Source organism: Theropithecus gelada, unplaced genomic scaffold, assembly GCF_003255815.1.
Source record: "Theropithecus gelada isolate Dixy unplaced genomic scaffold, Tgel_1.0 HiC_scaffold_15989, whole genome shotgun sequence".
In the NCBI taxonomy this organism is placed as follows: domain Eukaryota; kingdom Metazoa; phylum Chordata; class Mammalia; order Primates; family Cercopithecidae; genus Theropithecus; species Theropithecus gelada.
In genome coordinates this window covers 1,981,421-1,996,997 of record NW_020257756.1, presented here as the reverse complement: position 1 = coordinate 1,996,997, position 15,577 = coordinate 1,981,421, and the positions used below count along the sequence as shown (strand labels likewise).

At 36.4% G+C, this 15,577-nt stretch overlaps 1 protein-coding gene and 1 non-coding gene across 7 annotated transcripts in view; both read left to right on the top strand.

Moving 5' to 3' along the window:
* LOC112617290 (periphilin-1) overlaps positions 1-15,577 on the top strand; it is a 220,306-nt gene that overhangs the window by 165,003 nt on the left and 39,726 nt on the right. For 5 of the 6 annotated variants that reach the window (XM_025374039.1, XM_025374042.1, XM_025374043.1 and 2 more), the window contains one exon: positions 3,705-3,845. In XM_025374039.1, coding sequence (XP_025229824.1) covers positions 3,705-3,845 — 141 coding nt within the window. Of the gene's footprint in view, positions 1-3,704; positions 4,274-15,577 lie in introns of those variants that run through there. The other variant, XM_025374045.1, reaches the window with a different exon arrangement.
* On the top strand, positions 3,412-3,513 carry LOC112617298. Its single transcript, XR_003117886.1, has one exon. It is a non-coding gene; the product is annotated as a U6 spliceosomal RNA (small nuclear RNA).

Genomic DNA, 15,577 nt, shown 5'->3' with positions numbered 1-15,577 from the left:
CTTTTTAAACATCTTTTTTTTTTTCCTCTAAAATATCAGGATTTGCTAGATTTCGAATTAATGAAAAGTAAATAACCCTAAAAAAATCTGTAAGTTGAGTCATAGGTCAGACATGTTCTTTTGCTGGATCAAAGGCAAGATATGTGAGAGTAGCACTGATAACCATAATATGTTTATTTGTGTATATCATTATTGTTGAACAGCAGCATCAATTTCATCCCATTCTCTAAAATGTTTTTCTACTTAGATTGATACTTTTTCATACTGGAAATAAAGCATTTGGGAAATCTTTGTGATAGTTTTTGTAGACTTAGTCCCATATCGTATTAATATTTTTCTCTTATTAATATTTTTGCATATTAATATTTTGCTAATTTGTTCTCGGTCTGTTGTTGAATAGTTACTCATTTCTGTGGTCCATGCTTTTTGAGAAATGTAATTTTGGCCTTGGTCCTGTAAACTGATATCTAATTTGACAGAATAACCTGGAAAGAAGAAAGGCCTTTGATGCCAAGCAAGAGTTTGGCAAAGAACTGTGTGTGTGTGTGCATGTGCATGTCTGTTTAAATCTAATTGTGGCAATATTTTATTTTATATGAGCCTTTTAAGTAATGGTTCATGTACTTCAGGAACATTGTGTAAATTTCATTATTATGAGCTGAGATAGATAGAATGCTTAAGTTTCCACCTTATCTTCACTTGCTTCCATCATTACAGTTCTAAGCAGTTTGGGAAAATGTGTGGTTTATAGAAAGTCCAGTAAAATTGAAGGTAAATTCAATAATATACTTAAATACTCAGGCATGTTGTGGTTCCTGCCACTTTTCAGTTTTGTACTTTCATCTTTTGAGCTCTGCTACAGCATTTCCAAAGTATTTGACAGCATAGTCTGAAGGGTCTTAATGGTCTGAGGAAGGAAAAAAAAGATTCTAATAGCCAGTTTATTTGGGAGATGCCAAGTTTAAAAGAGTTAGGTTGGTTTTGATATTTCAACACTTTTTAGAGATTTTAATGTATTATTAATATGCTCATCGGTGTTCAGTAAGAGGATGAATAAAAGAATTTGCATAATTTACCAAACTTTTGACTATGTAATTTTTTTCACAGCATATATTTCAGGATTAGTGTTTTAAGGTACACTTAAAAAATACTGTACTAGTTTTCTTATAGTTTATATAGTTTATTTAAGTTCACTAACTATGCATTGTATATCTACTTGTGTCAGATATTGCTTTTGAGGTGCCATCCTAGCCATCAAGAAGGGTGCAGTCAAGTTTTGTAGAGATATAATTTGTTGTCCTTAAACAAATAGCTGTGAGAGTTTTCTTTTGGTTATCAGAATGAAAAGAAAATTATTTGAAGGATATTAGAATGTCCTGGTAGATGAGACCTAGGCAGGAAGATTATTTGAGGCCAGGAGTTGGAGACCAGCCTGGGCAGTGTTGTGTGGTCTTGTCACTACAAAACAAACAAACAAACAAACAAAAAAAACAAAAAACCTGTGTGTGGTGGCCCCTTAGTCCCAGCTACTCAGGAGGCTAAGGTGGGAGGATCACTTGAGCCCAGGAATTGAAGTTTGCAGTGAGCCGTGATCACACCATGGCCCTCCAGGCTGGGTGACAGCAAGACTCTGTCTCAAAAAAAAAGGGGGGATGGGGGGAGCAGGTGCACTGGCTCACACCTGCAGAAACAGTGGGACCCTGTCTGTACAAAAAAAAAAACCACAAAAAATTAGCTGGGCATGGTGGCGTGTGCCTGTAGTTCTAGCTGTTCAGGAGGCTGAGGTGAGAGAATCTTGCTTCTGGATGATTGAGGCCGCAGTGAGCTGTGATTGCGTCACTGCACTCCAGCCTGGGTGGCAGAACAAGACTTTGTCTCAAAAAAATAAAAATAAAAATAAAAAAAAAAGTCTCAATAGAATAGGTTACTTCCTGCTATGGAGGAAAAATTTTAAATTTACGACTTAGGTTGTTTTCACATACAGGATGTTATTTTCAGCTTCAATGTCTGTGCTTATTCTGTCCCTAGTCTAGAATGACCATCTTCCATGGCTCCCTTTCAGATTTATACTCATTCATTGGAATCACTAGTGTTGGAGATAATACAACTCAAGATCTTTCTTGATTCTACTTTTCTACCTACTGTAAAATTTTATGCCACTTTGTATTTCATTGATGACCTTAATTTTTATGTCTAGCAATATATGTTGAATGTATCTCAAACACTTGCCTTGTTTTCCCTAGGACATATGTATCTAATTAAAATAAATTTAATTACTGATGAGCTCTTTTAAATTAATTGTCAGTTTTTTTTCCCCTTTTTCACTTGCTTTTTGTTTCTGAAAGCTCCTGTCTTCTCTGATGTATTTTCTGTGCTCACCAGTTTACGTATTGTGTGTAGGCCTATGTCTTAGTTTTGTGTTGCAGTTAACAGAACACCAGGGACTGGGCAGTTTACAAAGAATGTTGCTAGTGGAATTCTTTTCTTAAATGACTTTTATGCTTTTGGTATAAGTCCCTTAACATATGTAACTCAAACTTGTAAAAAAAACTAGGAATTTTTGTTTGTTTGTTTATTTGTTTTTTGAGACGGGGTCTTGCTCTGTCACCAGGCTGGAATGCAGTGGCGCTGGCATGATTTTGGCTCACTGCAACCTCCGCCTTCCGGGTTCAAGCTATTCTCTTGCCTCAACCTCCTGAGCAGCTGGGATTACAGGCACTCGCCAGCACACCCAGCTAATTTTTGTATTTTTAGTAGAGATGGGGTTTTACCATGTTGGCCAGGATGGTCTTGATCTCTTGACCTCATGATCTGCCTGCCTCAGGGTTTTTTTTTTTTTTGGTAGATTATACATGTATGTGTCAGAAATTCAAATGGCACCAAAGTATTTACAATGTGGCTCTTCTTTGCTACTTCTTGTAAGTTGTTACTATTGAGACAACTCCTTTGATCATTTTTTTCTGTAGATAGTGTCCTTCCAGAGATAGTCTATGCGTATATATATGTATTCCAATACTTAATCCCCCACCTGACTGTTTTAGATGTAATTCACAGTATATTTATTCATTTTTCAATTATTGGTCTAAAACTGAAGTGATCATTATTGATTTATGGGATTTTCTTTTTAATGATTTCAATGAATTGTTAGGCCACAGGAGAAAGGTAGTTTAACTTCTAAAGGTACAGCCTCTTCTCATATTCTCTTTAAATATATTTCTTTATGCATGTACAACACCTCTCACTTCCATTTGGACTTTTTCTCCTCAGTATTTCATAAACTGATCGCTTAAGGAATAGTCATGGGACGAGAATTTTTTTATACATATCTTAATATAATATGAAATAATATTTTGGAATCGAATAAGCCTAGAGGCTTTGTCTTACATAAAATTTAAAAAGTAACAGTCTCACTTGCTTCGGCAGCATATACACTAAAAATTGGAATGAAACAGAAGATCAGCATGGCCCCTGTGCAAGGATGGCACGCAAATTCATGAAGTGTTCCACATTAAAAAAAAAAAATAGCAGTTATTTCCTCGTTAATCTATTTCACATATGCTCGTTATGCATAGTGAAATCGAAAGAGTTTTCTCTTCTTAAAACATGTAGCACTTAATATAATTTGCCAGTTAGTGCCTATACACAACCATCTGAAATGCTCTGTTTTTTAAGAAAATATTAAAGATTTCTAATTCCTTTTCAAGGCGGGATCCACAGCACCATTGTTTACTGATCAGCCAGAGGAACCTGAGTCAAACACAACACATGGGATAGAATTATTTGAAGATAGTCAGCTAACCACTCGCTCTAAAGCAATAGCATCAAAAACCAAAGAGATTGAACAGGTGAGAATCTAGTTGTCTACATGTACATAATTTTTGTTTGTGTTGCTTTGCACATGTCAACATTTATTGAATAAATATGCTTCATTTCTTTTTCCACCTGTAACTCTAAAACTACAACTTAAAAAATTATAAAAATTGTTTGAGTTGACTTCACAGTCAGTTTGATCAGCATGGTCCCCCACCTGGATTGTTTATTTTTGAATACAAAACAAACTTCTTTTTTGCAGAATATTAATATTCTAGTTAGTATGAAGCAATTAAAAATTATTAAACAATAGGGATGGGATGGAAGAAATGTTCAATACAGCAAAATGTTAGCAAATATTATTTTTGAATATTGGGATTACAGATGTTTCTTATGTTTTTCATTATACTTTAAAGTATTTTCCAAATATTAAAGAAAAAATAAAGGATACTATTTAAGTCTAGTTTTTTAGTGAAGTCATTCTGAAAAGCAAGACTTTGTTTTTAATGTGCAACTATTACAGGGTTATTATTTTATGAGGATTAAATGAAGTAAATGCAAAATGTAACATTTTGTACAGGTGCTTATTGATGTAGTTGTTACTCTCTAGTGCGTTGAATAAATGTAATTACATTGCTAATAATCTGCTAAAAACTATTGGAAATTAAGAACAAAGTGAAAACTTTTTTCTAGGTGCTATCCAATTTCCACATCAATTAAATCTGTTTTCTTTTGTTGGATAGGGAATGGTCTCAAATCCTAGATGTGACTGTGTAGCTTATGTTAATGTCACACTAATGTGAAAAGATAAGAACCAGAATAGGAAATTTGTCATGCAAACTATTGGAGTTTCAAAATGAAGGTGGTCAGCAGTATCAGATGCTTAGAGGAATATAAGGAAAATGGAAACTGAGAAAATTCTGTTTAATTTGGTGATTGGGAGGCAGTTGGTACCTTTCAAGATACCAATTAAATGAAAGCGTAAGTAAAAGGTTTGCTCAGTAGATGTATCTTTAACACAAAGATGAATGTCCTTATTTTATATAAAATTACTATCCTTTTTTTCCTTTTTTTTGTTAATAATTACTTGACATATGTTTTTATTTCCTTTTCTCCCCTTACCACAATGGATGCTCTGTGAAAACAAGGGCTTTGTTGTCTTATTTACTGCTACATCTGCCATCACCTAGAACAGTATGTGTAGTAGGCTTATAAGAAATACTTGTTGGATGGATGATGGGTGGAGTCATAAACCTGCAAATGACCTTTGAGTAGTCCCTAAGTACTATATAGAATCTCACAGCCTGTTGCTCAGGCTGATCTCAAACTCCTAGCCTCCAGTGATCCTCCTATGTCAGCATCCCAAAGTGCTGGAATTATAGGTGTGAGCCACTGTGCTAAGTTGCAGTTCTTTAAAGGAGAGTTTCTCTTAAGAATATAACTGGTAGAAAAACTTGACTGAAATAACAGGGGAGAGGGATTATTTTGGGTTACCATTTATTCATTCATTCATTCGATGGAGTCTCACTGTTGCCCAGGCTGGAATGCAGTGGTGCGATCTCAGCTGAATGCAACCTCCTCCTCTCAGGTTCAAGAGATTCTCCTTTTTCAGCCTCCTGAGTAGCTGGGATTACAGGCACACACCACCACACCCAGCTAATTTTTGTATCTTTAGTAGAGACGGGGTTTCACCACGTTGGCCAGGCTAGTCTCGAACTCCTGACCTCAAGTGATCCACCCGCCTCAGCCTCTCAAAGTGCTGGGATTACAGGCGTGAGCCACGGCACCCAGCCTGGATTACCATGTATTAATATTTCTGCTATCTCCTATTGTTATTCATAGATGATCTATTCAATCTTGAGAAAATGGGTTACTAGTCGGGTGTACAGCCTACCTTAGCAGTACACACATAAAATTATTTAGCATGAAGTCAGTTTTTGTGATACTTTATAAAAATCTTCTATCTGTTTCATCTGCAAGTTTAATTATATCTCTGTTTTCATCTGTCTGTTGTTCAAGTACATGAAAAATCTGACACATGTGTTGTTATTATGGCAAAGACAAATAACCTAAAGAAAGAAAAATAAAGGGAAATTATTATATTCTGATGTTACTAGAAAAGTAAAACAGTTATTTGAAGTGCTATAAAATAGAGACTTAATGATGTTAAACATTGGAGTATAATGACTCCGGTTTTGCTAGGGTACTTCGCTTTTCATATGTTGACAAGAAATCAAAACAAATCCCTGTAAAATGTTAGAAAACTAGTAAATGATACATAATTATTTTATACATTTATATCTAGAGCTTGTAATTTTTGAAAATGAAAAAGTTTTACAATTTGTGTGTATGTAATTTTGATGTGCACTTTTAAACATTTTATTTTTATGGATTAAATACCAACTAGGTAAGAAAAATTTAAAGATTTGATAAAGCCAATTATCCAGTAATTATTCTTTTTTTAATATGCTTAAAATATTTTATACTTTTTTATAAAAGTAATAACACAAAAAAAGCCCAGTATGGATGTGACCAGGAAATCAAACTAGGATAATATAGAAATGTAAATATTATTGTAATACCCAAGCTGCCTTTTCTTCCTGTTTCGAGTGCAATATGTTCAAGTATTTTGTAAAGATAAATTACAATACATAATTTTGTGGGGATTTCTATAAATTGGGTCCCTCCAGTCTATTGAATCCCAAGAAAGTCATTAACTTGAGGACATATTGTAACATAAACTGAGTCTCCAGGCCAAAATTTGTTTTAACCCAAATGCCCGCAGATGCCCCAGTTCTTGATGTTCAAAGGCATGTTTATGGAAGTGGATTGTATCAAAGTCACCTCAATGAAGGGGGCAAATGTATCACCGTCTCATCCCTGGGCATATAAGAATTGTTTTAGAATTAGGGGTGCAGATGACTTTTGAAAAAGCCACCTAGATTATAATCAGATATAACTGAGAACCCCTAGTCTAAAATCCTTAATCCAGAAAACACCAAGTTGTATCTCTGAAATATTGTATTGCTAGAGATGAGTCATTTTTAATCATTCCACTTTTATTTGAATGTCCTTTGGATATGATCCACTCTATTACAGCACAACTCACCTCCTTATGCTTTGGATCCTAAGGTGTATCTTCTTTTCTTCTCATTTTCCCAGATTATCTTCTCTTACTTCTATTGGGCTGCCTTTAACGCTCAATTATTGGGCTATTTTCGCAGGCTTTCTGGCTTCTGAGCTTAAACAAATTTCAGAATGTCTCCTGTCAGTATACTAATTCCTAGAGAGACCCAACCTACAAATTTTTGTGTGATATGTACTCTGGTTCACATGTGTGGTATTAATCCCTTGACAATGATAATCCTGCAAGCCCTCCTATACCTACTATTTGACTTGAAAGTCTATGCCACTATTTGCTATCTTACCATTGAGAAATCTTTTTTTTACCACATTGCGACTTTGAACCACACAGATTGAAATCCTTCATTATCGCATACCCAACTTCCCTCTATTGCACCTCTAGAGATAAAACAATGTTTACTTTAACTCCTTTTAGTATTTAATATTTGCAAGATCCCTTATAATTTGATTAAAGTATGCTTAGTAGGTCAGTGAGATCCTTTGTTTTCCTGGGATCTAAAACATTTTTTAAAAAGTCGTTTTGTAATTTCCTACTTGAAAAGTCTAGATTAAATTCTTTTTACTGACTAGACTTGGTGGCTCATGCCTGTAATCCCAGCACTTTGGGAGGCTGAGGTGGGCAGATCTCCTGAGGTCAGGAGTTCGTGACCAGCCTGGCCAATGTGGTGAAACCCTGTCTCTACTAAAAATACAAAAATTAGCCAGGCGTGGTGGCGCGTGCCTGTAATCCCAGCTACTAGAGGCTTACGCAGGAGAATCACTTGAACCCGGGAGATGGAGGTTGCAATGAGCTGAGATTGCGCCACTGCACTCCAGCCTGGATGACAGAGCAAGACTCCATAACAAAAATAAATAAATAGATAAATTCTTTTTTCTTCAGACGGAATCAGATAATCTCAGTAAACCTGGGGTGTGTGTGTGTGTGTGTGTGTGTGTGTGTGTGTGTGTGTGTATGCAAATCTTATGACTAAGAGTGTTAAGGTAGCCAAAATCTTTTAAAGGCTTGACAAGTAGCGAGAAACAGTTACTTAATGAAATAACTAGGAATAGTAAGTAGCTACATTTTATTGGAATATTTTACTATGCAAACTAGTCTTGAAAAAATGAGCACCTTCTGTATCTTCATGCTCAAGCTACAGTGCTTATATTGCGATTCTCTGTCTTTGTTGTACATCTTTGGAGCTTTTCAAAAGTAAAGCTTCTTGGATTTCAACCATAAATATTCTGATAAATTAAAAATTGAAAAATAAAATAAAAATATTTTAAAAAGTAAAATCCAGTAAAAAAATTATCAGAACTCTTCAAACTTGAATATGTACATAAGTGACTTGGGGATTTTGTTAAAATACAGTTTCTGACTCAGTAGATATGGGATGGGAGGTTTAGATTTTGAATTTCTCACATGCTCCCATTTAATGTTGATTCTGTTAGTCTATGGTCCCTATTTGGAATAACAAGAAATTGGAAGGAAGTGACTGTTCTCTTTAATTCTGCTGTTTCTAATGTGCTAAAAGATTGAGAACGATTACCACCTTAGTATTATGAGGATTAGAGACGTTCCATCCTATATATTTTTTAACAGAGGTATAATTAATATACAATAAAATGCATAAATCTTAAGTATTCAGTTGGATGAGTTTGTTGTTGTTGTTGTTGTTTTTTGAAATGGAGTCTCACTCCGTCGCCAAGGCTGGCGCCCAGTGGTGCAGTGTCGGCTCACTGCAACCTCGCTTTCCAGGTTCAAGCGATTCTCCTGCCTCAGCCTCCCGAGTAGCTGGTATTACAGGCATGCGCCACCACTCCTGGCTAATTTTTTATATTTTAGTAGAGACGGGGTTTCACTGTGTTGGCCAGGCTGGTCTTGAACTCCTGACCTCAGGTGATCTGCCTGCCTTGGCCTCCCAAAGTGTTGGGATTACAGGTGGGAGCCACCACACCCAACTAGTTGGATGAGTTTTGACAGTTAACACACTGTAAACATCATTCAGAACAAATACATATGAAAGTCCTTTCAGATATGAATAGTTGATTTTATTGACTATAATAAGGATATAGTTAGGAACTAAAGTTATGTTCATATCTCAAAAGCCTGTGTTCTGATTTGCTATTGAGTATCCTCCAACCCATCCAGTAAGGACTGCATTTTAGGTGATAACATACCAAAACATAAAATTTAAGACACAAGAGATCCTGCAGTAAAGAGTTTTCTTCTCACCCATAACTCTCAGCTGCCCAGTTTCTTTTCTTAGCAAATAGACATACTGATATGACCTGCGTATGTATGTGTATGCACACAATTCACATACAGTATGCATATGTATGTATAAACACATACATACATGTGCATATACCTGGATCATAGTTGATCCTGATGAATAGAGATAAGAGTTGATGTGTGTATCTCTCCGTTCTTTTTCTTTAAATACAAATGGTGCTGGGCATAGTTGCTTTTCTGCTAGGGTCTGTCTGCAAGAGGCCCTGAGTCATATGGAAATTCTGTGTATCTCTCTCTCTCTCTCTCTCTCTCTCTCTCTCTCTCTTACACACACACACACACACACACACACACAGCGCGCGCAAGTGACTATACTCTGTATTCTGTTCAGTATTGTTAGAAGTCATTCCATATTAGCCCATTATTAATAGATATTTACATCTGTTATGAACTACGTTTTTAAATACAGTCCCCGATTTCTCCATATATTTAAAAAGATATGCATGTATATTTTTAATAAGTAAAGCATTGCATTTAAAATGAATAATTTTGGGACGTTTTGGGTTTAATACTGTAGATGTCACATGCCAGATTTGAGAATAATCAGAATATGAGTTTGCAAAGAATCTTAATTTCTTGCTTGTACTAGTCACTGTCAATCTTTCTTAAAAATTGTATTTGTAAATACAATTAATAAAACCTAAACCAAAACAATTGCAGGGATGTGCCTGAAAATATTTTTTAAATACATTATACGCTTCAAATTACAAAAACTTGCTGTCTGTAGAAGGACATGTCTATCTTTGTTTTTATTTGGTAGATAATAACTGAAAAAAGAACAAGTACCATGAATTCATTTTTAAACCTCTTTGGCTCTTTCAGGAGTACTCTCCTAATATAATGCTGTTTTATGAAAATGTTTATTTTTCTACCTATGAGCTGGGGTCCCCAACCCCTGGGCCTGCGGACCACTACTGGTCTGTGGCCTGTTAGGAACCGGGTGTCACAGCAGGAGGTGAGTGGCCATGGGGAGGGGAGAGGGAGGGCGGGCAAGTGTGCATTACTGCCTGAGCTCTGCTGCTTGTCAGATCAGCGGCGGCATTAGATTATCACAGAAGCGCAGACCCTATTGTGAACTGCAGACACGAGGGATCTAGGTTGTGTGCCCCCTCACTCCTTCCGTGGAAAAACTGTCTTCCTCGAAACTGGTCCCTGTTGCCAAAAAGGTTGGTGTCTGCTGCCTATAAGTATGCTATCTATTGAAAAAATGGCTGATTATATATTCATCAGGTAATTTATAGTTAAAATATAGATAGGAATCATTTTAGATACAGGCACAGTACCATTTTGAGGTGTTTTTTGTTGTTGTTGTTTGTTTGTTTTTTGAGACAGAGTCTCAGTCTGTCGTCCGGGCTGGAGTGAGTGGCACGATCACACCTCACTGCAGCCTCCACCTCCCAGGCTCAAGCAATCCTCCCACCTCAGCCTCCCTAGTAGCTGGGACTACAAGCGTGTGCTACCAATCCCAGCTAAACTTTTTTTGTATTTTTTGTAGAGATGGGATTTCACCTTGTTACCCATGTTGGTCTCCAACTCCTGGGTTCGAGAGATCTAGCCACCTTGGCCTCCCAAAATGCTGGGATTACAGGCGTAAGCCACTGTTCCCAGCCCATTCTGAGTTTCTTAAACATAAAGAGATAGAGTAATCAGGGACACTTGGGGAAAGGGATTGATTATTTTGATGTACTTTTCTTTCTTTTAACTTCAAAACACTTATCCTGAATATTTATTTGTTTCTGTAACGACAATTTTTATTATAGTCATAGCTATGCCAACCTTGTTATGCAAAAGAAATTTTATTTCGTAGCCATTTAGGAACCTTGTTCATTATTACAATTAGCTAAGAAAATTGAGTTAATTCAGAATTTATTTTGTTGATTGTTTAGTTATTAGCTTTATTAAGAGTCTATTAATATATTTTTTATTTTGAATTCCGTACTATCACCATTGGTGTGACCATATGGTCTACTTACTAGCTGTTCTTCGCTTTTCCCTCCAAATAAAAAGGTTGGGCTGAATAATCTTAGGTCCCTTCCTGATCTAAATCATACTGAAAATTAAAAGTTAAATATTACTTTTTCTGTACACAATTGTGTGTAGCTAATTTCATATTTAACTATAAAGTTTTTTTTTTTTTAATAAAACCGTTTTAAGGACACAGGGCTCTTAACGTTAAAATAAATTTTTAAGTAACCTTCGAATATACCACTGTTGTGTGTCAGTCAGTAATTAGTATTTGTTGAGTTAATGAATTGTGCAGAGGAGGTTTTCTTCCGTAAATGGGGTGTTACATTTAATTGTAAGTGTTGTAGCTGTGGCCCTCTTCCCTTCTTACAGTATCTCGTTTCAGCTACTACTCATTGCTGGATGATTCCCAACACTCACTAGCTCTTGCTCTTTTATAATCTGTTTTTGTTTTACGTTTAAAGAGGCTGGAAGTAAAGATTAGTCAAATGTACAGTCTTGAAAATGTTAACTAGAGTTGTGGACATGGAAAATAATCAGCTTTTAGCATGTGATGGATTCCAATGAAATTGTTTTCAAAGTAGTGGCAGCTGTAGCTATTGTCGTTTCAAGATGTAAGCATTTCATAGTAACCTTACATAATAGAAACATTCTTTGTTTTTCCTTTTTATCAGAGCAAGTAACCAATGTTCTTAAAAGTGCAGCTCTCACCATTATCTTGTCTAGACATCAAGTCTACCCTACTGTATTTAACAATCCATTATTACCAACCACTTGTTCAGATTTTATATATATACGGTTAGTAAAATATACTCACATAAGATTTACTTCTGAAAGTCTGGATTCCCAAAACAACTTGAAAAGAAATGATTTATTCTGACCTAATTTCAAAGAGTTTGAAAGTTACAGTTTACCAGATTCTGGTCATGTTGTTACTCCAGAAGCTTGTTGAAGTAAAAGTATAAAGTTTTTATTTTAAGAAAATCTAAAGCTATCTCTATAAGATAAGTAGTATCATATTTAAAAGCAAGCATCTCTAAAGGTAATTTAGTTATTTTGTACCTGATATCTCTTTAAGTAGGAAGTTTGCTGAATCTGTTAAGATGTTATATTTACATCAAGTATAAAATATAGACAGTACAGATACCAAGTCTTGTAAGAACCATGCTTAAAATGGTATGAGTACCTTAAGGGATGAGACCATCTTGGACCTTATCCTTGGGGATGTTACCACTGAAACAAAAAATACCCAGTTATAAAGCAGTTTCAGTAAAGGTTTTCCCCATGGCATAAACCCAAGTATAAGCTTCATTTTCTCACCTCTTCTCATCCACTGTCTACCAGTGTTAGGTAAGCATTTTACCTAGTGGTTCCAAATTACTGTTCCATGCTGCTCAATTTTGTTTTCTTAAGTCAACAATTTTTTTTTAGTTTGAGTATTTCATGGTAAGGACATTTATAAATGGCATGGTATAATGGACACTGGATGCTTGCACTTAGTGTTTTTACGTCTTAGAGACCTTTTCCTCTTTTTTATTTTCTTTCTTTTTTTGAAACAAGGTCTCGCTACATTCTCCAGGCTAGTGTAGGACCCCTGGACTCAAGGGATCCTCCTACCTCAGCCTTCCAAGTAGCTGGGATTATAGGCGCAAACCACAGGGCTCCTCCCTTGTTAAATGGAATTAATTATAAGTTCTCTCACAGAATTGACAACCTATTATATGTGAAAGCCCCTTCTGTATGAAGATCACCATACAGGTGGTTATGGTAATGTTAAGTAATACTTTCTGCCTGTTTCTTTGCAGCTTTGCAATATTGATTACTTTCAAATTATTTCTTAAGAATATTTTAGGCCGGGCATGGTGGCTCACGCCTGTAATCCCAGCACTTTGGGGGACTGAGGTGGGTGGATCACTTGAGGCCAGGAGTTCGAGACCAGGCTGGCCAACATAGTGAAACTCCATCTCTATTAAAGATACAAAAATTAGCCCAGTATAGTGGTGGGTGCCTATAATCCCAGCTACTCAGGAGGCTGAGGCAAGAGAATCACTTGAACCTGGGAGGCGGAGGTTGCAGTGAGCTGAGATCGCACATTGCACTCCAGCCTGGGCAACAAGAGCAAAACTCCATCTCAACAACAACAACAACAACAACAGGAATATTTTATAGCAAGTTTGTGATATAGGTTTATCTCTGAAAGGTCAGCGTCAGGATTTGGGCTATTTGACTCTTACCTCTTCACTTCTTTGGTTTGTTGTTTTTATCCTTTCCCCCATCTCCTTCCTAATTTGTTAAAAATGAAATGTAAAAATGCTATTAAAAAATAATTTGTTTTGCAGCCAGGCGCGGTGGCTCATGCCTGTAATCCCAGCCTTTTGGGAGGCCGAGGCGGGCGGATCACGAGGTCAGGAGTTTGAGACCAGCCTCACCAACATGGTGAAACCCTGTCTCTACTAAAAATACAAAATCAGCCAGGCATGGTGGCGTGTGCCTGTAATCCCAGCTGCTCGGGAGGCTGAGTAAGGCAGGAGAATCACTTGAACCTGGGAGGTGGAGGTTGCAGTGAGCCAAGATTGCGCCATTGTGCTCCAGCCTGAGTGACAGAGTGAGACTCCGTCTAAAGAAATAAAAATAAAATAAATTGGTTTTGCTTATTTTGGGGGACTTTGTGATTTTGCTTTTACATTTTTCATTTGGCTTGCTCTTTTTATCTCAGTGTTCCTTATCTGTTTTGCTAGATATAAGAAGTAGCATAAAACGATTAATGTTTCCTCCTCCTTAGAATTCTCTACCATCCCTCTCTTCCTAAAGCATAAGTTCTCATATTTTCCCCTTCATCTGTCATCTCTCATTTTTAAGATGTGATCTGTCTTGAAACATCTGCTGTCCTCTCTTAACTGTTGTTTAATTCAGGTATTGGGCCAGGAGAGAATAAACTTGCATGTTTTATATGCACTTGAGTGGTGCTTGTAATTACAATGTGAGTTAATTGATATTTTCAGTCCATTTATAAGAAACATTTTAAAAGCTGCACTAAGAAAATCTCGTGTTTTAGTTAACGGTAACTTGAAAGTAAACACTAGAAGTGAATTGATGATTGTCTAATGTGTGGTTTATTGGGAGCTAATTATGTTACATTTCATTGTTTTTCTTTCCTTACTCTTCTTTCTTTTTGTATTTTTTATTTCTTGGGTTTTAAAAAGAAAACCATTATAGGACATCAGACAATGCAATATATGTCATTTCTGTTTTGAATACTGATTTACATGAATTAGCTGGGGGAATATTTGTAGGAGTTTTTTGGTCTGCCTCAAAGTCAAATGTAAGATTTTTAATCCCTTAGTTATTTGAACTTGGGGGTAAAATGAGCAGTTCAGCATAATTTAATTTTCCGGTTGGCTGAAGTTAGCCATGCTAAACTCTGCTATGTTTGTTATTATGTTTTGCTTTTTTAAAAAAATCACTTTTAGTGATGTATGTAATACAGAAAGAAGAGTGTTCAAAACCTAGTTGTTAATCTGAGTGCTTTTTCCACAAAGCAAATACTCGTGAGAACTACCGTTCAAGGCAAGAAATAGAATATTACCAGCATCCAATAATCCCTTCATCTCCCTTCGTAACCTTTACCCCCTTCAAGGTAACTACTAAATTGATTCTTAACATTGTATTTTAGTTTTGTCTGTTCCCCACCCCGTAGTGGAGTCTCGCTCTGTCCCCCAGGCTGGAGTGCAGTGGCGCCATCTTGGCTCACTGCAAGCTCCGCCTTCCAGGTTCACGCCATGCTCCTGCCTCAGCCTCCCAAGTAGCTGGGACTACAGGCGCCCGCCACCACGCCCAGCTAATTTTTAGTAGAGACGAGGTTTCACCGTGTTAGCCGGGATGGTCTTGATCCCCTGACCTCGTGATCCACCCGCCTCAGCTTCCTAAAGTGCTGGCATTACAGGCGTGAGCCACCGTGCCCGGCCTCTGTTTTTGAACTTTATACAAATAGAATCTCATGGAATATAGTATTTGTATCTAGCGTCTTTCGTTCAACATTGTGTTTATGAGATTTGTTGATGTTGTTACATGTTGTATATCTGCTTATGGTTTTAATTTGCATTTCCCTGATTAGTGATGCGGAGGACCTTTTCCTGTGGTTATTGGCACATGAGTATCCTTTTTTGTAAAATGCTTATTGAAATTCTTGCCCATTTTTCTAATGAGTTGTCTTTTTTTTAAGTTGATTAGTAGAAGTTCTTTATATATTCTGAATACAAGTTGGTTATATGTGTTGTAGATTTTCTTTCCCATTTTGTGGCATTCTTTTGATATCTTTGGAGGAATAAAAGTTCTTAATTTTGTTGTAATCTATACTTTTCATTCTTTCCTATTATTTGTCTT